The sequence below is a fragment of the Pelophylax lessonae genome (genome assembly GCF_965119305.1).
Source record: "Pelophylax lessonae genome assembly, chromosome: 6".
In the NCBI taxonomy this organism is placed as follows: Eukaryota; Metazoa; Chordata; class Amphibia; order Anura; family Ranidae; genus Pelophylax; species Pelophylax lessonae.
Window position 1 is genome coordinate 213570686 of NC_138773.1, and position 24661 is coordinate 213595346.

The 24661-nt window shown below is 39.3% G+C and overlaps 1 protein-coding gene across 1 annotated transcript in view; it reads right to left on the bottom strand.

The window, feature by feature from the left end:
- The window catches only part of TSPEAR (thrombospondin type laminin G domain and EAR repeats), a 208808-nt gene that overhangs the window by 94281 nt on the left and 89866 nt on the right, over positions 1 to 24661 (bottom strand). The window contains exons 4-7 of the mRNA XM_082259971.1: positions 20723 to 20813; positions 17569 to 17731; positions 16166 to 16297; positions 9682 to 9914 (exon numbers count right to left, since the gene is read on the bottom strand). Of these exons, the coding sequence (XP_082116097.1) occupies positions 9682 to 9914; positions 16166 to 16297; positions 17569 to 17731; positions 20723 to 20813 (619 nt within the window). The remainder of the gene's footprint in view (positions 1 to 9681; positions 9915 to 16165; positions 16298 to 17568; positions 17732 to 20722; positions 20814 to 24661) is intronic.

Here is a 24661-nt window from a genome sequence, read left to right on the forward strand (position 1 = left end):
CTCCTTATTAATGGGGACACAGACAGCATTTGCTAAACCCTATCAGAAGCCATAACCCTTCCAATTTTGTTTCAAAAGCAAGAAAAAAAAAAAAAAACCTTTTGGCCTTTTGACTTTAATTCCATTCCATTTTATTTTACTTTTGTATTTTTTAGGCGGTAAAGTCTGTTGTAATTATTTTTTTGCTGCCTACTTTATGTAAATAGTTGCATGCCAACCAAATCAATTTTTTAGATTTCTTGGTTCTATACATAGTTAAATTACATAGGACATAATATAAATTGGAAATAGCACATTGGCTACCTGTTGCTATATCATGAAGTATAATAAAGAATGCTTTTTCTCTATACTGTATACCGAAGTTAAGCAATATGTGCTTCTTCCACTGTTGCAGAACTACAAGGCCCAGAAAGCTAGGAATGTAAACTTCTTAGTAACTGAAGAAATTTAGACTTCTTAAACCTCTTGTTTATAAGAGTTGCTTGTATTTACTATGCTGCATTTTTTTACCCCTTTTCCACCAAAAACTTGCCAGCTGGTGGAACAGAAGTCCATGACACAGCTGTTTATATATAAAGTCTTAATGTATTCACAGCATGTCCTGGCCTGTACTTCATACCTCCTGGGGTGTTTCATAATCGCACCAAAATCTTTTCATCATTTCCCTTGCTTTGTGTTCAAACAACATAAAACAAACTGTACGGTGGCAGTTCTGCTCTGCACTCTGCTTTATCAAAACATGTTTCCTAGAAAAGATAAGGCCGGACATGAAACAGCCACATCTGCGAAGAGCTATAAAGGAAAATCAGACGTTAATGAACGCCAAGTTCCCCGTTACATGCCACTACTTTGTGAAATCATATTGATTGTATCTGGGACAAGATCTTGTCTCAAACCAACAGGGACTAAATTCTTTTGTAATTTAAAAGCAAAGATATTTGCCTAGTAGGATAATTTATTGCACGAAGCAGGTACTCAGGGGGTACAAAGGTTTTGAATCCCATATGGGATGTAGATTTGGAATGCCTTTGAAATCACCTTCAGATTTACAGAAGTTTGTTCATTAGCAGATTTCAAAGTTTGAATGAACTTTAGGAAATGTGTGTATAGATATATATATTTTGATGTATATACACACATAACACTTTACAATTTACAGTATTTCCCTATTGGTTCTAGTATTCTGTACTAATTAAAAATAATAATTGCATTTATTTTATATTATTTATTTGCAGAACAGCTGTTAATATCTTTTTTTTCTTTACATTAAAGCATATGCAATTTGATAAATAAATGTCTTGATACCCACTACTCAGCCTATATGTGTCAGGGAAATGGCCCTGAGAGAACTGGCAGTACTGCCAGTAGTACCAATGGACGTTCTCGGCGCATCTGGCGCATTCCTGTAAGCCCTGACGTAAGAATGGCGTACCGGCGTTTGCAACGGCGTGAGGGCGCGGATTGGGGAACGCGCATATGCAACGCGTGACAGATGGAGCCTTTTGCTGGCCTATAAAAGGTGGCTGTGGAGCTCCTCTCATTGCTGGTTTATCGTCAGCTTCACAGTGTTCCTGTGCCTCCTGTACCTTGCTTTTGGATTCCCTGTTGTGACCTGGCTTGTTCCTGACTCTGATTGACCTTCTCCTGGCTTGACCCTTGGCTCTCCGCCGGACTTGACTTCTGTTGATTTCCTGTGTATGACCCCATCTATCTTCCTCCATTTGCTACCTTGTCATGCCTAAAGACCTCGGCCTTCTCCTGCTTCTTCTACCTGGCTTGCCTTCCAGTTTGCTCACAGTGTTTGACCCCCTGCCTGGACTTTACTCTGCACCAGTTGCCTGGCTTCTTGGAAACCTTCCGGAGTCCTCTGCCCTGCTCTGATTCCTGCCACCCAGCTTCTGAAGTTCCTCTGCTCTTCTCATCTGTGCCCAGCTGGCAACCCATGTGCCTTTGGACGCTACACCTCCTGTACCTTCTTCAGGGGTGTGCAGCACTTAGCTGCAAGGGAAGCCCTCTCAGCACCTTTTCCTCGGATCAGGTATCGGACAATATGGTGACTTACATGACCCACAATGTGCGCACATTACAATTAAAATAAAATAATATACTAAAAAATATATACCTAATTCAGTAATTATATGCATTAACTCCACACAGTTTTTAGAATACATTTTTTACAAAGGTGGTTTCTTAAAGCAACTCTTTTGGTAAAAATAATGTATGAATTAAGTTCTTCCTGTGAAAAAGCAATATTATCTCTCATGCTGACAGTGCCACCGAGTGCCACTGTAATGATGAGAGATCACCAACTACAGTTTTCTTCAGAAACCCACACTTTTGGGATTGCCAGTCTCCTGAAAGCTGCACTCAGCAGTTCTTCCTGCCCTTCCAGTCCGCAGAAGTATCCACTAAACACAACAGGGGACCACGAGATCTTAAAAAAATTGTACGTTTTTTGCAAAGACTTCAGCAGGTAATATATAATCATCAGAGACTTTGGCAGGGTGAGCAGCAGGAGAGGTAACTATTTACTTGCTTCTTCACACTTTTTTTCATGATTTTTAGTGATAGAGTTGCTTTAAGGAATTACAGAGGGCATGTAATAGAGTTACACCAGCCCTTTGTGACGTCTTTGTTCGGCTAAATATTTCACAGTTACTAGAGTTGCAGGTAGTCCTTTCCATTCTTTTAACCCTGGAGATAAAAAGAAGCAACCTTTTTGGCATTACCTAGGTACCACTCAGTCAGGCCTTGCTGGAAACAGATGCCACACATCCCTTTCTAATCAGAGAAAAAGATTGACACTTTCCAGCCTGGGACCTCCTATGCATTTTCCAAGTAAATATTGAATGGATATATTGGGGGGAGACCTACTAAAACTGGTGCACAAAGAACCTAGTAATCAATCAGCCTCTAAATTCAACTTGTTCAGTTAACCACTTTAGCCCCGGAAGATTTTGCTGCTTAATGACCAGGCCACTTTTTTAACTTGGCACTGTGTGAATTTAACTGACAATTGCGCGGTCACGCAATGCTGTACCCAAATGAATGTACGTCCTTTTTTCCCCACAAACAGAGATTTATTTTGGTGGTATTTTATCACCTCTGCGCTTTTTATTTTTTGCAATATTAATAAAAAAAGAGCAAAAATTTGGCGAAAAATTGACATTTTCTACTTTGACTGTTAAAAAATATCCAATACAGTATATTCAATTTTTTCATATATTTAGGCCAAAATGTATTTAGCTACATGTCTTTGACAAAAGAAAATTCTCAATGAGCGTATTTTTATCCACTTTAAGACCGGAAGATTTTACCCCCTTCCTGACCAGGCCATATTTTGCGATTCAGGACAGTGTTACTGTGTACCCAAACAAAATTTAAGTAATTTTTTTCCCCACAAATAGAGCTTTCTTTTGGTGGTATTTGATCACCTGTGCGATTTTTAATTTTTGAAAAAAAAGAGAGACAATTTTGAAAAAAAAAACAATATTTTTCCCGGGGGGCGCACATAGCCCATTATCCTGCCGCTGATGTCCGGTCAGGATAATGCAACCACCTTCCCCCTGTCATTTGCCTAAAGGGCGGGTGGGAAGTGGTTAAAAATGGTCTATCAATTCAATAAAGCAGTATTAAACCTAAAAGCAAACATTTATTAAATTGCAGCTTACCAATTCTTAGATGTTGTGTCTGCATTAGTTATCTTTTTTAGGCTTTCTTTACCTTATCCAGTCAGTAAAATGTTTATTTTTCAAAATAACAAGCTCTCTTGCAGATGTAGCAGTTACAGGGATGAGACAAACCATTTACCACTGACAGGGGTGCTTACAATGATCATTTTTTTTATGTATGTAAAATCTTTACCAAAAGGAGAAAAAAACTTTGCTGTAACTTCCTTTAAAGTGTACGCTGGAGTTTGACTTCAATTTTTTTAGTGTATCTAAATCTGCTAGTCCATCTAACCCTCCCCCTGGATTAACAATGCTGCTGTCCAAAGGTGTCCCTGTGCTCCTTCATCTAGAGTGGAGGCACTCTAATAGGAGATTTGTTACTGGTTAGATCACCGAGTGAAAAAGGGAAAAAAGCCTATAAAATAAAACAAATGCAGCCACCACATCTAATGATTGGTAATCCGCAATATATTACATTTTTGGTTTTGGGTTTTAGTACCACTTTAGGAGAATTTTAAAAACACTAGACATTTCTGGGTCTATGTTCCTTTATACATTTTTTACAAAGGGCAGGGATGAACCTCTTTTCTTGATTGAACTGAAAGCCAAACCTATATTTATGTGACTGTAGAGCCTAACTGACGCCAGTGCAAGCCTAACTGATGCCAGTGCAAGAACAGAAATGATGAAGTGCAGAAGTTCCTCTTTCCTACTATGATAGAATTAGATGCATCTGCCAGCAATCTTTTAAAACATTAAATCCCAGGAGTAGCTCCATGGCTTGCATCCATAGTAGCTTTACTAAAGGCACTGTAGTAAGTATGGCATTTGTCTGTATACTGCATATAATGCATCAGTGTTGGACCGATTTAGTTAAAAGCCCTAATGCTTTATCATAACCTTACAAGTAAATGAATAAAGTTAAAGCATACCTGTCACTATCAAGCAGACTCGATGAGAGATACCCTGTAAAAGAGAAGGCTGAATATGTACCTGCCTGAGTAGCTAGGAAAATCTTATTCTGTTCAAGCACTCATGTGTCAGACAGCAGCAGTATCTAGAGAGTGATGTTTCCTAGCCGCCTACCAGTAGCGTGCCTGCAATATTACATAGACGTCTGTGGGTGAGATGTAGGCTGGTAGCACATACACTAACAGAACATAGAAGTTTATGCAAAAGGCTAGCACTAAGCAGAAGCACATTGGATGTGTAACCTGCTTAAAGGAAGGTCTGATCTGAAATCTACTTTTTTATTAACCCTAAGTTGTGTTAGGGCTGTTTGTATGTATATGTTGAAAGGGGGGTTGTGGCTTTATGGAAATGTATATAATTTCAGTTCCGTTTTAACTTCCATTGTAAACCAATAGCTGTAATCTGAAGCAGAAGGTTCAGGAGAAACTGATGACTGAATCGGTTTGACAGCTAAGCTGATGTTACTGTACAAGCTGAAGCCCTGCCAGAATTGGCAGAATTTTTGCCAAGACTTCAAGAAAACGTACTCTCAGAATCCCTGCCAAGACTTCCAGAAAACCTACTCTCAGAATCCCTGCCAAGACTTCCAGAAGGCCTACTCTCAGAATTCCTGCCAAGACTTCCAGAAGGCCTACTCTCAGAATTCCTGCCAAGACTTCCAGAAAACCTACTCTCAGAATCCCTGCCAAGACTTCCAGAAGGCCTACTCTCAGAATTCCTGCCAAGACTTCCAGAAGGCCTACTCTCAGAATTCCTGCCAGGGCTTGCAGATTCAGTGCCAGGACTTCCAGAACTACTACCGTCAGAATCCATATTTGAACTTCCAACAGGAGCCACAAAATCCCTTCCAGGACTTCTATTAGCACTCACAGAACCCATGGCAGGACTTCAAGAATTCCCTGAAACAATACTGGGTGTGTCCTCTAACCAGGAAAGATATTTAGGCACCAGCTTTCAAAGTGACTGGTGCTGTGACTTCTCACCTGCTACCCCTTGTCACAAAGAGCTATGATACCTACCTGCGAAATTGTCTGGCCTTTGCTGACCTCCCAAACCATCCTCTTGCTTGCTGATAGCCTTGACACTTTGCCTGGGCATACACTGCTTTCTTGGCAGCTGCATTCCTCAACTCCAGCTTGGACATGGACTATTCTCCAACTTGTTAGTTGCCTAGATCTTTGCCAGATAAATGCTTGCTGTCACCTCAACATAGCCACCCTACTCTGGCAAACCCTTTGTGAAGCTAACCCGAGGTCCACAACCTGATGCCAGCTAGCAGCACAGTACCTCAAACCACAACTGGTCTGGCCCCTTTCCATCATAATTAACTCTGGTGAAGACCAAGCTGACACTTATGCCCCATACACACGTGCAGATTATCTGCAGACTTTTGTCTGCAGACTTACCAAAACCATATAATATGAGGTCAAACCTAAACACTTTCAATTTGTATGCAATCCGGCAGGCCCTTGCACTACATAGAAAAGGTAAGTCTGCAGACAAAAGTCTGCAGATAATCTGCACGTGTGTACGGGGCATAAGGGTCTAATTTACTAAAGACAGACAGTTCAATTTGCAAGGGAGTTACACGTTACAAGTGAATTTTCCCATAGCTTAGTGAATGAGGTAAAGCTCTGCAGACTTCCATCATCCAATCATGTTCAAGTAAAAATGCTGCACATTTTATTTTACTTGATTAGGTATTCTTTGCAAAGTGAAATTGCACTGTATTCACTAAGCTCTAGGGAACTTTCCATTAAAAATTGCAACCTCCCTTTCAAAGTGAACAGTCTATTTGCCTGTAAAAAGGTGCGTATAGGAGCCACAGCCCACATAAACACTAGCAGCGCTAGCAAACAACCTCTAACCGGGTTGAGGGTGTATGGCAAAATGGTGATTATAATAAAGCCAAAGTTCATAAGTCCTTGGTGTTCTCAGGGTGAAGTCACACGAAAGATAGGGTGCATAGGAAACATGTTATATAGTGTTAAACAGAACTTCTTTGCTGGTCACTCTGCGACTACCGTATCCTTCACCTCACCACTGTGCTCCCCCCCTTGAGAGTGAACACCTACCCTTAACGCTAGGGTCTAGCGCTTTGTTTGACAGATGATCCTCCACTCCCAGATGGCGATCCCCTCAGGACTCCACTCCAGCCAGTAGAGATGTGAACAGCACCTCCTCCTCTCCTCTCACATAAAAGGGGACAAATAGGGACCCATAGTGTGGTATGTACAAACAAGGCTTTATTAAAAGGTTAAAATCACACTCACATGAAATCGGATATGGTCAAGCGAAACAAATGTCCAAGGCACAAAACCCGGTCCTCCCGCTGCAAACGTTGTCCCCACTGAGCCACACGGTACAGGTGATCCAGCCACCTGATCGCGACGTTGCCCGGACTCAATGGGCGTTATAACTGGGGATCCCCTGGGATGTCCTTGGTATACAACTGAATGGCCGTGTGCTCACGCCCTGACGCGTTTCGTCGGCACTGGACTTCTACTGACGCCCTCAGTAGAAGTCCAGTGCCGACGAAACGGTCCCTATTTGTCCCCCTTTATGTGAGAGGAGAGGAGGAGGTGCTGTTCACATCTCTACTGGTTGGAGTGGAGTCCTGAGGGGATCGCCATCTGGGAGTGGAGGATCATCTGTCAAACAAAGCGCTAGACCCTAGTGTTAAGGGTACGTGTTCACTCTCAAGGGGGGGAGCACAGTGGTGAGGTGAAGGATACGGTAGTCGCAGAGTGACCAGCAAAGAAGTTCTGTTTAACACTATATAACATGTTTCCTATGTACCCTATCTTTCGTGTGACTTCACCCTGAGAACACCAAGGACTTATGAACTTTGGCTTTATTATAATCACCATTTTGCCATACACCCTCAACCCGGTTAGAGGTTGTTTGCTAGCGCTGCTAGTGTTTATGTGGGCTGTGGCTCCTATACGCACCTTTTTACATGTTATGAGCTGAGTATAGCGGCTGCTTTATTGGGTATACTGGCACATGAGAACTTACATCTGGCTGTTTGGCTAGTTGTATATGTTGGATCCTTTGAGGATCGCATCACTTAAGCGCTGAGTGGGTGGGATAAGGAACTATTGTTTCTTTCTTGCTCCTTTTGTGAAGTCTATTTGCCTGATTGATATACTAAAGGCAAATAGGCTGTTCACTTTGAAAGGGAAGTTGAGGGAACCAGAGGTGTCATAGTTAAGGGTATTATTCCCCTTAATATATGCATGCTGAATTGTAAGATCTACAAGAAATCATACAATTCTTCAACTGAATTACTATCTACAGATTAAACAGGGTAGATAAATATTCTGGAGAGAAAACATGATAAATAAAAATGTCATCTGTGATGAGTGAATGGGGTCTGGAAATCAGTCCATTTGACAAACTGCACAGTTTGTGATTCTCATAGATATACAGTATGCATAAACCAGTGTTTCTCAACCTTTTTTCAGTCAAGGCACCCTTTAAATTCTACACAATCTCGAGGCACCCCATTCTAAAGTGTAAAAAACAAAATTAAGAGTTTTACAGAACTCCGCAACATGCACACATTTATGACACACAGCAATAGAGGTGATTCATTGTTATAGAGCAAACATACTCCTTTGTACACTGGAACTGACTAGTATTTAAATGTTTCTCTTCTTCCTCAGTTTCTCTCCCTCACTCAGCTAACGTGCCCCCAGTGCTGATGGACAGGAGCAGGGGAGCCGCAAAAAAACAAAAAGGACGCTGTGCAGGCTCCCCATGTCTTCCTTATCAACCAATGACATTGCTGGTTGATACAACTCCAGCGACTAGAAGGTTGTAATGGTGCACATTGGAACCCTGCGGCTTTATGTAACTAAAAGGCAAGCTTCATCCACCTACTGGCTTGTTTATAATTTCTGGGCAATTTTTAGGCATTGAAGAAACCTAAACCTGGACAGGTTGGAATAAACAATTGTTCAATCTGTAAAGAATCATACAGTTCATGAATCTTGACTCCCTAATTTTCAAAATTTCTTTCTTTAGACCAGAGAAACAACCAGGATAATCAAAAAGTCCTGAATCAGTGATTCTATTGATTTGATTTTCTTTACCAATCATCATTAAACCAAAGTTTAACCAGTTTTCGACTGCCCACCGCAGATATAATGCGGCAGGGTGGCTCAGCTGCACAAAATCACATAGATCTACAGGACACAGCGGGAGGCGGGCCACGGGAGGAGCGGCGCCGATTGCCGCCGTCCTCCCACGATCGCCAGAGAAACTGACAGAAGACCCGCCTGCTTATGTAAACAAAACAAGCAAGACTTCTGTCAGACAGGCAGGGAGAGATCAGCTGAAACCCCAATCTCTCTGTGCTTGTCACAGAACTTTCCCCCATACAGTGAGTAAGCATTGTTAGGCATACATTAACCCCTTTGATCCCCCCCCCAATGTTAGCCCCTTCCCTGCCAGTGTCATTTATACAGTAACAGTGCATGTTATTTAGCACTGATTACTGGATTAATGTCACTGGCCCCCAAAAAGTGTAAAAAATGTCAGTTAGGGGTCCGATCTGTCTGCCGAAATGTCGCAGTCCCGCTAAAAACCGCTGATCACTGCCATTACTAATAAAAACAAGTAAATAAATAAAAGTCCAAAAATCTATCCCGTAGTTTGTAAACGCTATAACTTTTGCACAAACAAACGTTTTTTAACCAAAAATATGTAGCAGAATACAAATTGGTCTAAACCGATAAAAAAAAGTTGATTTTTTAAACTTTTTTATATTGGGAATGTTTTATAGTAGAATGTAAAACATATGAATTTTTTTTACAAAATTGTCGCTCTTTTTTTTATTTATAGTGCAAAATCTAAAAACCGCAGGCTGAATCGCAAAAAATGGCCTGGTCATTAAGGGGGTAAAACCTTTCCGGAGCTGAAGTGGTTAAACAACTAATTTCTTTGTTTTCATTTTGCTGTGCAGTATTTGTCATATTTGATTTATACGTAGTACAGACAATCGTGACTTCTATATTCCAAAAAAGAGACTTACCCTTTTCTCTATAGTGAAGTGTTTCCAGGCTTGGGCTTGATAGGTATGGAAATACTGATGAATAATAAATCTTCCATCGCTCCACCTATAGAGAGCTGAACCAGGCTGATTGTTCCTGTTGGCCATTACAGCGAAATACCCCACATCCTGGATGAGGAAAATTTCCAGTCCCATGGTTTCTGAAGCAGTGGCCAGGTTCTGATATTCCTCCACATAATCCAGCTTCTCTTTCCCTAACCACAAAAAGGAACGTTTGTTATTGCAAGCACAAACACTTTTCATGTTTTCCTGTTTGCTATGCTGTAATAGCTCTCTAGTGTGTTCTTTACTGACCTTTATTTAATCCTTAGAAAATTAAAAATGTTTGTAACTAGCTGTAACCTTTCTTCACAAAATGGGTTAATCCTAACAGCACAAGGCCTAGTTCAGTATCTATAAAAGCTAGCAATGTTTGAATGCTGTTATTCGTCTGCTTTTACGCTTTTTAAAGCTTACATGAATGACATTTTGTAACCTTTGGAAGACTTGCTTCAAACGGAAAACTGCTTTAACATTTTACCATTCCTTAGTTTTGTTTCAGAACCATTGAGTGCTAAAACTAGATAACAGGAGCCCCATGCCAAAAGCTACCAGCCAGCACTACAATACTGAAATGACCGGTCTGTTTCCACTGAACCACTGAAATGTCCTTCCAAAAGCAAGAAGAAAAAAGCGCAATATTTTTCTACTCATTTGAAGAATACCAGAGCTGGGTTGAAAATGTAAGTTTTATATATGTTCCTATAAATGCTTTGACATGTTTCCAAAATGAAAAATTACTGCTAGACATTGCGCACAGTCATAGGTTTTCATTCAGATGCTATATGAAAGAATTTATAACTGAGCAATTTATCTTCAGTAGAACTTAAAGTGGAGTTCCACCCATTTTTAATAACTTGGATTACATAGATGTATGTAATCCCCTTTAAAACTACTTTTACCAATGGAAACTTTTTTTTTTTTTGCTAGTAAATACCTTATTTTCTTTTTTATTCATCCTCTCCTCACTTCCGGGTCCGGCCGCCGATCGGGGATTATGTTATTCGGCGATTCGCAGGGGGTGCTGGGATGTATCTCATGGCATGAAATCTCGCATTATTACACAGGAGTCCTGAGCTGTACTGTTTGTATTGAGGCCATGCTCTGCCCCACCTCCGCCCCGCCTCCTCTCAGTGAGCTCTACTGTATGTATTGGATTGAGGCCGTGCTCTGCCCCGCCTCCACCCCGCCTCCTCTCAGTGAGCTCAGTGAGGATATAATGCTTTCAGTCCTCGCTCACTGAGAGGAGGCGCGGCGGAGGCGGGGCAGAGCACGGCCTCAATTCAAACACTACACCTTAGGACTCCTGTGTAATAATGCGAGATTTCATGCAATGAGATACATCCCAGCACCCCCTGCGAATCGCCGAATGACGTAATCGCCGATCGGCGGCCGGACCCGGAAGTGAGGAGAGGATGAATAAAGAAGAAAATAAGGTATTTACTAGCAAAAAAAAAAAAAATTTCCATTGGTAAAAGTAGTTTTGAAGGGGATTACATACATCTAAAGTTACTAAAATGGGTGGAACTCCACTTTAAAGAGGAAGATAAATTAGCAAATATTAGATTTCTTTCTGCAATTGACCAACATACAGCTCCTGTTAAGCAAATAAATATTTGTTGGAGAATTTTAAAATCGTATACACTAAATCTTTTTTTTTTTCTAGTAGTGGATTATTGCAAATGTGATGCCAATATTGACAAGTCATTATGTTGGAGGAGTTTACATACTCTGACCAAAGTTGCTTGACTGAACCTATTGAAATCTTAAAGCGGAGTTCCACCCAGTGCACATTTTTAAAAAAAAAAATACCCCCGGGACAGTCAGGGCTAGTACATTCCACAATGGCTAGCCTCTGATCTGTCCCGGGTTGCACTTACCTTTTAGGAGAAATACTTACCTTGAAAAAGTATTCTCCAGCGCTGCCATCTCAGGTGTGGGCAGCTTGAAGCCAGCGCGATCCTCTTCGGCGTCCTCTTCCTTCTTCTTCGGTCCCACGAAGCACTGCACCGGCCCCGACGTCACTTCCGGGCGCACGCCGGAACTGACGTCAGGGCCGGTGCAGGCGCAATGATTCCTGGGAGCGATGACGTTCAGCTCCCAGGAATCATTGCAAAAGCCAGGAAGTGACGAATCGCCGCGGCTGCCGAGGGGAGGAAGAAGGAAGTAAGGTAAGTATATTTTCTCTACAAGGTAAGTAAAAAAAAAAAAAAAATTGCGATTATCCATTTGTTTTTCAGGTGACCCGGAGCGAGAAGATGGAGGTAAGTATAAAATTAGGGTGGAACTACACTTTAACTAGTGTTGGAAAGTCATAATTTTCATGCACTAGATCAAAAGATATATAATTGATCTTCCCTGGACCTCCCCTGTCTTGTCTTCATGTCTATTACGATTGATTATGGATGTTATTTCTCCTTTTTCAATAGCATGGAAGCCTGACTATACTCATGTTGCCAGTTCTAGCCCCTGCATGGGCGGATTAGGTGCTTTTCCTTGTTACTCTGCTTTAAGTGAATAAAAACTATTGAACCAGAAAAGATATACATTTTCCCTAAATAAACAGACCTTTTAGGTATTTGATACCATTATGAATCCAGTAAGACTTGTTTGGGAATGATTTCTCCCCCTTCCATCCCCCTCTCCCCACACTTAACATACTTCCCAATTCCCTCACTCCATGCACATCTCCCCTGCCCACTATCCCCTTTTTCCCTCACCCCCTGTCTATCATTCCCCTTTTCCATTCCCCCAACCCCCTTTCACCCCTACCCAACCTACACCCACACCCCCCCCTCGCTTTCTCCTTCCCGTTCAACTCATCATCTGTGCACATTGAATGTCAATAAATATTCCCTAATAAAACCTCAAGTGTGACAACTTTTTGTACTGAACGCACCTCTACACTTATTCAAATCTATCTTGTGGAGTGCCTTACTGTCGCTATCAGTGAGGCAGCAGCTGACACAATAACTAGGCTCATACTTCACGTCATACCTTAATTGGTCCATGCACCCCCTTGAAGGACAACACATCCCAGACCACCTCCAGGGAGGCCAGACTATATACTGGTCCAGTGCTGTCTCACATGCATATTGACTTTATGAATCCAGTAAGACTTGTCGTGAAAAGACTTCTCGGGGAACATCTCAAAAATATCACTGTGCCAAAGAGGTGCATATGGAGATCATACAAAGATCTTAAACACCCATAAGACCTTTTCTCAAGCTTTCTCAACCATGATGCAAGTGACATTCATCTTTACAGTAAACCATATTTGTCAATTAAAAGTTACAAAATACCTGACTCTAGAATGGATGCCTTCATCACATAGATGTTATTTATTATTGGAAAAATAACTATCAAGACACAAACACTACTGGCTTGCTAACAAGCAAAAAAGGTTAAAGTCTCTAGATAATAGAGGGAGTTGAAGAATGTTGCACTTAACCCAATGTACTAACTTTATCTGTACCGATTTTCTAAATCAGACTTTTCAATTTAATAATTCAGGTAAAATTGTTTATCAAACACTTTAATGAGTCAATTACCCAACACCTGAGTATATATTTCGAAGTCCAGATTTAGGAACAAAATTGACCTGTAGGAGCCATCAACTCACAGGGTCCTTGCCCTTTTTCGGGAAACATTATTAGATGGACCTCTGGTACTAATGGGGGAAACATCACAATTCTGTCTGTGTGATGATTGATGGAATAGGTTATATAAATAATGAGCTAGTAACTTCATATTTGCTTTATATCATTTATTTGGGGAGCCATCCATATCAGGGGTTATTATAGCTGTGAGTAAAGCTACAATAGTGTTTTCTATCTCTGGCAGAGGCAAGTCTGCTTTTAAAATAGCCCAATTTCAATCCTAGTATAAAGCAAAAAATAAAAATAATGATTTATTTTCAGTTCCAGAATAATTATAATAATGACATATAGCCCTTTTTTCTTTTATTTTCATCTTAGCCAATGCTATGTTATGGAGCATAATCAGGTCTATCAGTGTTCATCTGCTTTCAGAACAAAATGTTTTCCCTCAAAAATTCAGATTGTTTCAGCCTTACTGAAGGTATAGCAAGATGTTTTAAACAAAAGCTCCAATCTCCTTTTTCTCCTGGTTCTTGTTACAAAAACATTAACCTTTGGATGTTCCATAATATGATTAAGTTAAGCAGTTCTGTAAGTAATAAAGAAATCTTTCAATTCCTTTTTTCTGCAATAGCAAGTAAGCTTCTGAACCTAATATGATTTTCATTAAGACTGATAGCAACACATTTTATGCGTCTTAAACTATACAGGCACTTCTTACCCATTAGCACAGATTTTACAAAATAAACTGTAATGTAAAATAAGCATACAGGATGTATGTTATAAAGCCTATTTCAACAAATGCATTTGATACACTGAAAAATGCTTTAAATCTGTATCCTAATGTATATGAAGCAGTGGCCTAAAGTATGCACTCTCCTTCATAGCCAAAACTGGGTTTTCTACTGACATTAAAGGTCCTCCCTATATACGATGTGTAACATTTCTGCAGTTATTTCTATAGCGTTCAGTAAGTGCAGGCCCCATAATGGAATAATGCTTTCCAACAACAAAATCACTGTAGACATTGTATTTGTGCTTTATGGGCTTAGGTAATACAGACCTATGATTAAAATCCAAAATATAGCTGTCTAACAGATTAGCCTTGTGATAGGATAGCCTGAACCTCCATTATTATGGTAACTTCCTCACAGCTTTACTGTATAGTGTATAGTGTCCTGCAGTAAGCAACAAAATGAACCAAGGCAAGATGAGCTGCAGAATGCCTACAGTTGATTTCCCCTTGGAAAGGCATAGCATTGTCTGTAAATCTGTTGTGGTCTTTACTCTCAGTTTGAATTCAACCAAAGTTCCTATTGCATGTGGTCACAATATAATTTCAATTATTAATTTGTTATTGAAAAAAGTTGTTTATGTTAATTGCAACCCAGCGTTTAGGACTAAAAGTTCTAGCTAAGAGCCCCTAAAAGCCACTGAGATATTCTTATTGGATAGTGGGGCTGCACTTGAATTTAGCTCTGGAGGTTTTACTAAAACTTTTTTGTGTAGAAACCAAACTCTGGGTTGCATGATGCATATGATAAAATAAGGACATGCAGAAGAGGGGTTTCTAAATGTATAAAGTAACAGCTTTAAAAGTTTAAATCACTTCCTTTGTGCCTAGTAGGAATAGACTGCTGGTTCAACCTGACCCTCTGGCAAAGCAACTTGTTCCCATGTCAATGAAGATAAGGGCCTCTTCCCAACAACCCTGGCAGGGGGGATTAGGAGAATCTGGAAGCCGCTTTTAACAATAACATATCCCGCTATGTGAATGAGTAAGGGATATGACAAGTTGAATATTAAATATGAAGATCATATTGTATATAATATAAAAATGTATACTATTTGTTAGGGCTATTTCTGTATGCATGTTATACAAAAAAAAAGGGCACTCAAGGAATACCATGACATTTTTCTAGAGCCATTTCTTAATGCTTTTGTGTCCATGTAGTTCAAGGCTGCCAGGAAGTAAAACCTTTCTAAATGTTGGATATCCACATATGCCCCAGTAAGTCATAAGACAATGCCACTGTTGGGAGTACCCATTTCCTTACAAGGAATTGAAGACCAGGCTCATTTCAGCAATGTTAGTTATGGAAATACTAACCAATCTGTGTCTTTTCTATTATATAGCAAAGCACCCATGAAAACACCTGTAGTTTGTATTAACCTTACTCAACTGTATCCGTATAATTCAGGATATATTAATAGCTCCGGGAAAGTTGGAGACTCTGATTGTATGAAGACTGCTCCTCTCAGATACTGGCATGACGGGACTCAACTATTATGGAGTAATGATACAAAGGAAGAATTGTACAATCTAACCATGACACCAGGTTCTCAAAAAAATAATCTTAACCTATACATGTGTTAATTCCAAAACCTCCAGGATTTTATTTCATATGATGGAGAAAAGGGAATTATCTGCACACACCAACAGTGACACTAGCAGTGACAACAGGGATAACAGTGGAATTTAGAAGCCTGCAAGTAACCTTAAAGGCAACCCTATTGCCCACATTCATGTAAGGTATGGGAACAAAGAAAAAAGAAACAGGCCTCACTGTGTAAATGTAGATATGGACCAAATAACCAGGGAATACAGTGATATAGGAGTAGATACAGGTTTAACTCCACATGATGTAAAAATTAAGCCTCTGTTCTCCATTCTTGGGAGGCATGTAAATGGTTCACTTTAAGTTCCAATGACATTGGTTTTCCTCTGTTGTATAATATTTTCCTTGTGCTCCCAGAAAAGTAGCTTGGTAAAAGGAATCATAGATTTACAAGCCCAAAATTCTTACTTTCAAGCACTGGGATCCACTTGATACCATTACAGAGGAAGAGACCTTTCAGAGATGTATCCATCCAGAATTGGGACATTTCACTGCTAGAACAGGGAGGCTGAGGGCCTAATGTTATTTTCATATCAGCTTCTGGAAACAATAAAAAAGAAAGGCACATTAAAGCTAAAGATGATACTACAACTGTGAGAGTAAATATGTTTCGATTTCAAGCAGAGGCTTCAGTACTGTTTTTTTTTTTTTTTTTTTTAATCAGAAAAGAGATTTTATTGTGAAGCCACAAAGTACAAATAACCAAATGTCTGTCAGATGTAAAGCCACAACATAGCATATATAAACTATACACAGTAGGGATCATACAAATTACATATTTCTGGGTTACAAAATCAAAATAGAGAGGGCTATACACATCTCCAAAATAGGATGTGGTGGCATTAATAGAAAAGAAGAAAAGAAAACCAAAAAGGAAAAGGAACAAAAACAAGACTTAAACTATGTAAAAGCCAGCTTAACGCTGGAGTTCTTCCAGTCTCCTGTTTTGTATAAAGATCTTTAGGAAACGACTCCTATAGATACTATTGTGAACTGCAGCAATACTGTTCCATGAGACAATTGGTCACTATGTTTGTAATAACTGATCCATAATCAATTGAGGAGGAGTGAGGAGTGAGAATTGAGGACCCAGTGTGTCAAGCCAGGCCTGCCACAGCAAACAGAATTTACGATGGACTCACCTATGTTGATACGCCAGCTTTTCGTGTACAAGCATGGAGTTAACCTGATCAGTCCATTGTTTAATTGCGGGGGCATACAGGACAACCGTAATCTAGAAATGTGTTTGCAAGCTATATATATATAAGAGCCTGATGACAGTAATGTGAAGGGGCGGGGGCAACACCTCCTCATTCACTGCTCCCAAAAGGCACACCACTGGATTAATTGGTACTGTAACAGAGATTATAGTAGATATAATATTCATTACTTCTTTCCAGTACCTAAAGAGTTTCATGCATCTCCAAAGCAGATGAACAAAATCCCCTTCATGTTCAGCACTGTTTAAACACTGGAGCAAAATCCGAGCTGCTGCTTGTTGTAACTAGACCTTATTTCGTTTTAAAGTTGGAATATAATAGGTTGATGCATGCAATAGGTACAAATTTGCCTTAATATTCATAAATCAATAATCTGACTACTAGTTTCAGGGTTAAATTATTATTTTATCTCTATCAACCCTATAAATGTATGTTCTTTCCTTAATAATGCAACACCAGAGGCTTTTTTAATAACTGCAGTTAATAATTATGAGACATGGGATAACTGCCAATGTTCTTCTTCCTAATTATTATTCATTTGTTTTTTACCTAAGTAATTCCTGCGAATATTACGCTTTTAAGTGCACTAACCATAAGGATAAATTAGCTGTAGTCCATTGTTATCATCAGTCCTAAGTAGCAGCTCTTTCAGCACTCCAGGGATGGACAGCTCTGATAGCCTTGGTTTGGCATTAGGGCATATTGTAGATGTTGCATCAGATCCTGGCAGAAGGACAAGCTGTCTCAACAAGCCCTGGAAATAAAAATACAGTCCCTTCAGCATCATGTTCTTTAAAATTGCAGTTATATTCACTAGCTAGGGATACATTCAAACTTCACAGAGAGCCTAAAGTTTAAAAATAGACATATAATGCAATAGAACTGCAAAGCCTTCCTGGCTTGCCACCTAATTTGGATCTGAAATCATAGATCTGATTCAATCTTTGACCCTGTTTTATCTTCAATGAGCCTTCTTGGTAATCTAAAGGTATTTCAAAATGACATCTTCACAGGGCTTAAAAGCTGAGTCTGCAGGTAGCATTTAACTAGACTAGATAAAACTATACAAATTCCTTCCAAAGTAGTGTCTGTAAAAACAAAATAAAGTCCCATTTAAATATTAATAATGTTTATATTTCTAAACTACTCAAATATGAAAACAATTGCTTATATATGTTTTTCTGAAATCTAATCAAGGCAGAATGCAAGGAAAAGATTTACAAATGGTGAGAGAGACATCAATGGATACATATTTTTAGAATATAATTAAAACCTAAAAAATTATTTTACCCCCCCCCCCTTCCTACCACCACACACACACACTTATTTGGCTGAGGTTTGGCTAATGTTGCACATTGAATACGATTTCATAATGGTTATCTAGATAAAATAAAGAGATAGGCGCCTTAATTTGTCTTATGATATGGTACAATATAATTCCCTAAAAACTGCAAATTACTCTAACCACTTAAGGACCAGGCCTATTTCTGACACTAGTTATTTACAAGTTAAATTCAGTATTTTTTTCTAGAAAATTCTTAGAACCCCCAAACATTATATAATATTATATATTTTTTTCTACAATGTGAAAGATAATATTGCACTGAGTAAATAGATACCCAACAGGTCATGCTTCAAAAGTACCAATGTTTGTCGTGGAATGGCGACAAACATTGGTACCAAAAAAATCTCCATAGGCGACGATTTAAAAATTTCTACAGGTTACTAGTTTAGAGTTACAGAGAGGATCTAGAGCAGTGTTTCTCAGCTCCGGCCCTCAGGGCACACTAACAAACCAGGTTTTCAAGAAAACTGAAAAACATTACAGGTGATATAATTTGCTGCTCAGTGATTGCAGTATTCTAGTCTGCATCTTTCCAAGGTAATACTTTAAATCTGGCCTGTTAGTGTGCCCTGAGGACCGGAGTTTAGAAACACTGATCTAGAGCTCAGATTATATCTCTCGCTCTAATGATTGCGGCGATACCTCACATGTGTGGTTTGAACACTGTTCACATGTGTGGGCGTGACTTGCGTATTCGTTCGTTTCTGCGTGCGAGCTCAGAGGGACGGGTTGCTTTAAACTTTCTTTTCCTATTCATTTTACCTTTTATTTTTACACTGTCCCTTTAAACATTTTTTTCTATCACTTTTATTCCTAATACAAGGAATGTAAACATCCCTTGTATTAGGAATTCCTTATATTCGGAATATTATACAAGGGATTAGGAATTCCTAATTTTCCTAATCCCTTGTATTAGGAATAAGCAGAACAGGTCCTCTTTAATGTGAGATCTGGGGTCAAAAAGACCTCAGATCTCACATCGTATGATGTCGCTCCGGTCCTCCAAGGCCATAGAGTCGAGTGGGGGCCAGCTTGCCCACACTCGACTTCCTGCCTGGGACATGGACAGATCAGATAGTTTTCTTTGCTACTGACGGCTCCGGTAACTGGGGAAAACTACCAGGGAGTGGGGTGGGCACCTCTCCCGCCGCCCATAAAATTGATCCCGCGGAGAGTCCGCTGTTTGGACCACTTTTATCTGAAGGAGGACTGCTGGATGAGTAAGAAAATGCTGGGGTTTTGGCAGCTATCTGGGCATAGGGTGAAAGCCTGCAGTAACAGGCTATGCACTCACAGCTTGCAAGCTTCTTCTGCAGGCCTGTACATGCCTATGCATCTCCTCCAGCTGCTGCACTTAGAAGGCACTACTATTATTGGACTTTTTAGGACAGTTTCAACGGCTTATCTCCTTGTGTGCCAATATCTCCCATTCTCCTGTGTGAACCCAGGCTTGTCGCAGTGACTTTAGCCTGGGTTCACAGTGATGCGGTATGGTAAACCACATGTGATTTGGACAAGAATCACGCTGCATTCCTGTTCAAATCCCATGCGATTCTTTGCAGTGCGATTTTAGCCCATTAATTTTGTATGGGAGCAAATTGTACTACACGGTATTGGTAATTGGTTATTGGAAAGTACTTTAGCACAAGTATCGGTACTCATACTCGCTGTTAAAAAACAGGTATCAGTGCATCCATAGTAGCAATGGCATACAATATATGGACTAAAGTTTGTGAACACCTGATCATTACACAAGGTTGTTGAACATCCTAGAAAAATGAATATGGATTTGGTCCCTTCAATCTCTAACAGTCTCCACTCTTCTGGGAATGCCCATTTAGTCAAAAGAGCACTCGAGAAATCAGGTACTGATGTTGCTTGAAGAGGCTCAGCTCAAAATCAGCGTAATATTTCCTCCAAATGATGTTCAACAGTGCTGAAGTCATTGAACAGGCCTTATTTTAAGCACAAGGTCACAGTCATGCTGAGACAGAAAATGTTCTTTACCATACTGTTGCCATGAGGCTTGAGTTGTTTAAAATGTCTTTGTATGCGGTAACATTACCATTACCATTACCCAATGATGTAAACACTTTAACTTACTACTAGGAGGGTTTTTATATAGCACTGTAGGGGTGATAGTCAGGTGACCACAAACAGTTGTAAAGTGTAGTAAAGCACCAGGAATATGTGCACTTTTCTACTAAAAGCTTCTACTGAAGCTTTAAGTGACCACCAAATTATCCTGAAGGGTCATCTAAAATATCCAATTGCATTTTTTTTTTTTTTGATGATGAGTTTAGTGAGCATCACAGAATTACACTCCTTTAACTTTGGGGCCCATAGTACCACTAATGACATTTAAATAACCTAACTTGCCAAATTTAGATCAATACCTACTGAGAAAAATCCTTTTCGTCGTCTTCTGTTTCCAACATAGATCCACGATTTGGTGGTGTTTAATGATGCTGGAAATGGTTTGTTGAGAACACTGAACAGAAGCAAAGAATACTGGACTTTAATTTTATCTTTTTAGCCATTTTATACATTTACATTTACTATGAAAGTTTTTTTACACTGTTGCCTAGCATTGTAAACATTATTAAAAATAAACTTTGAAATAATATAACAACATAATATATACAACATAGAATTACATGTTGAAAAGAGATGTGTTGCCATTTAATAGAAAGAAATTATCCATAATAAAACAAAGGTTGCCTATGAATAGCATACTTTGTATCGTACCTTCAACAATCTTCTGGAGATAGCTTGAATTCTAATTGGGACACCTACTGACACGTTTTTGAACACATAGCTAAGGGGACTTTATTTCAGGCTAATTTAAAATGTTTATGCAAAAAACACTCTTCCAATTTTCATAATTACTGTGTTTTTACTGCAACAATAATATGCATGGGCCCTTTTTTTAAAAAAAAAAAGTGTTAGTCAGGTCCAAGCTCAACATTTACAAAGAAAAGTTGTAATTTGCATATTGTTTGAAAAATTATGACTGTAAAGATCATTGTGCCGTTGAAACCCCCCCCCCCCCCTCCACCCACTTATGTATAAAATATTTGTTGAATTGTTAGGACAATCAGGAGCCTTTATGAAAAAAATAAACTTCTAGAATAGGGACAAATTAAACTGCAAACCACAAATTTGGTTGGTAACTGGAAACAACAAAAAAGCAAAAATGTTATAAATGTTATATTGCCATCTGATGTGAAAAACCTCACTGTTAGGAACAGAACCTCGGAGAGTCTGATCTTCAGCAGATCCTCTAATATTGATGCTGGCATTAAACTTCCAAGAATCCCCAGGCTGTGACCCTTAGATTAGCTTTATTGATGTCAGAGAAGGACAAGGTGAAGGTGATAGAATGCATATAGGAACTAAAGTACAAAGGTAGGCGGCCTTGAGAGTGACTAATGAGAGGGTCACATGCTAAATTGCCAAAAGCAATGACTGTAAATTTTAAATATGCAGAGAGTACCCTGAGTCGCGGTAGAAAAACAATAACACTCAGCACGATGGACAAAATTTCAAAAAAAAGGTGTGAGGAAACAGGGTGCAAGGTAACAAGGTAGAAAGACAAAAAATGCAGTAGCAAGGAAGCTAGGAAGACACCGCATGAAGAATTAGCACTTGGTCTGACAATCGCCCAGAGCCGGGCTGATAGGAAGACACTCCTAAATACCCACCAGTGAAGTACAAACACATAGGTATGGTGGAGTAAGGAAGAGACAGTGGAAAGAGTAGGTTGGAAATACAAAGCAAACCAAGGTGGAAACAGCCAGAGAGACAAGGAACACAGAGTCAATGAAGAGAAACTGAGAAAGGGATGCATAGAAAAGACAGCACAAAAAATTGAAGACAACCTGAGCCTAAGTTAGATGAAGGATCAGAGCCCAATATGCAGGGTATACAAGGGCATAAATAACAATTTGAGGACTTTAAGTTCTTTTTGAATGGTGACCTACCCCTTTTCGAATTTATAATCGGTGTACGTGTGTGCGGACTACAGTGAGTGGACTACAGTTAATTGAAAAAGTCTCAGAAAGTTTAAAACTGTTGGAGACATTAAATAATTCATCAGGCTAGAACTGTGTATGGAGAGCTCAGCTGATAACATCTAATCCTTCAATGACACTTACGTGAGCAGTGCAAGGCAACAGATCACAAGAAAAAGATTGCAAACCTCTTACTGTATGTGCATGCAAATAAGATTTTTTTTAAATTTCCTCTTTATGTAAGTTTTACTAAGAAAAATGTACTCCTGACCGGCATTAATCAAATGAGCATGCCACCTCCTTATGTGCGCTGGTCATTTATGAGGTGCCCTCTGATCACGAATGAAAGGACAAATCTACCAATCCTTATGAAGCTTGTCATCTAAAACCTGCTTTGAAGCCTAAAAGCTTTTATTTTCAGTGAATGAGTAGTGAAAGGATAAATCCCCTTTTTAGTAGAAAAAGGGGGGAAGTTCCTGACAAACTTTTCAGGCATTCATTTGCACTTATGTTGTTGCTTGATTACTATGTTATCCAACTGTCATTAGCAATGCTAGAACTAATACGAGTGAGAACCAGGTTGACTGGTCTTTGTGACTGTCGCCATAATTCAGCGACAGTCACAAAAAGGAATTAGTATGCATGCCACTTACCACCAAATACAAGTTCAAGGACACAAAAGTTAAAAAATGTTTTCCTCAAGTCCTTTCTAATCTCTATCAATGCTTTGGTTCTTACAACACACTGACAGAAGACTGGCTGAATTACTTTGGTAAATTAGTCATCAACATGAGACTCAGTGGATTCTATATGCATTATAATTCTATTATAGGGGGGGTAAAATGCTGTTAAGTATAACAGTATAACATGCCTGTACATGACTGCAGTGGCTCCCTGCTGTTATACTTCTATGATGGACCCGTCTGGGGGGGGGGGGGGGGCTGATCTTTCCTTTTTGTGATATATCTTAGCAGGCCTACCTGCCTGCTGCATATTGCTAGTAAGGCAGCACATCATAGTTACATGCTGCTATAAAAAAGTGGTAGTTAGGGTCAATGTGGGAGCTTATGCACTGGGAAATTGCAGAGCTTTGCCATCAGAGTGGCCCAGCATAACAGTGGATTTAGAGGCTGCTGAAGGTATGTGCTCACAGGTATGTGCTTTATAGCTGCCAAGCTTTTTGACTAACTAAAATGCAAGCAGTAGCTGCACAACAATGTAGACTCCTTCAAATAAAGAAAAATATAAAATGCAGCCACAAAAGGCAAAACAGTCTGTTCAACAAATTATATATAACTATTGGCTGAGTGGTTTCACAAATCTTACGCAAAGTTTGGAAACTCTTCAGCAAACCCCACTGGTAACTATAGAGCCCAATCTTGTAATTAATCTCTGACCATTTTAGGGCTAATAAGCAAGCTATTGTTAAACAAAAGGAACAAGAATCCAGACACTGCCAATGTCGACATGGACGGCATGTACCAATGCCAAAGATTAAATAAATAAAAATAAAAATAAACAGTACATCTCCCTCCAGATAATCGTCAGCTCATCCTAACAAATCCAACACAGAGAGAATATAGCTGCTGAGAGCCCACACTTTCATAAAAAGATGGTTGTTTTATTTCAATCTTTTAAATTATTGGCTTTTTTTTACTTAGATGACCAGGGAAAAGGGTATGCACTGCATTATAGGTTGTTCCTTTTTTTTTTGGTAGCAAACGTGCACACTTTCTGGCTAAAAATGTATGATCCAATGATCAATAGTGGCAATCTAACATATCATTCAAACCCTTAATTGCCACCTTAAAAAAGCTTCATTCCTTTTTAAAAATAGTTACCTCTCTGAATCCGAAATGCAACATGAAAATGCTATCATGAAATTCTTAATTGTAAGCAAATAGATTTTGTGTGGTTAACCCTAATGGACAATTTTAGCTTGCTCTGTAAGCACAATTTTAAAATTTACAGCTATACTTAGTAAAAAAAAAAAATAATATTTAACACCATGAAAAGAAGTCAGAACAAATACGTATGTGTATTAACTTTGAACACTATAATATACTGCCTTAATCTTCTGTTAGTATTTAGTACTTTGCAAGCTTTCTATGTAGTGCATACATAAAATCTCATCATAAAACCAGGAAAGGATCTTTTTATACAAGCAGATTTTTAATTAAGCCATCCTATAGATTGGACACACTTCAGAACACTACTCATAATATATGAAGATTTATTGGGGCCATTACAAGGTCACATTTCACAGCTTCCAAATTCTATGCATTTTCATAAAGGCATTGTATAGTGATGCTTGTTATGTCAGAAC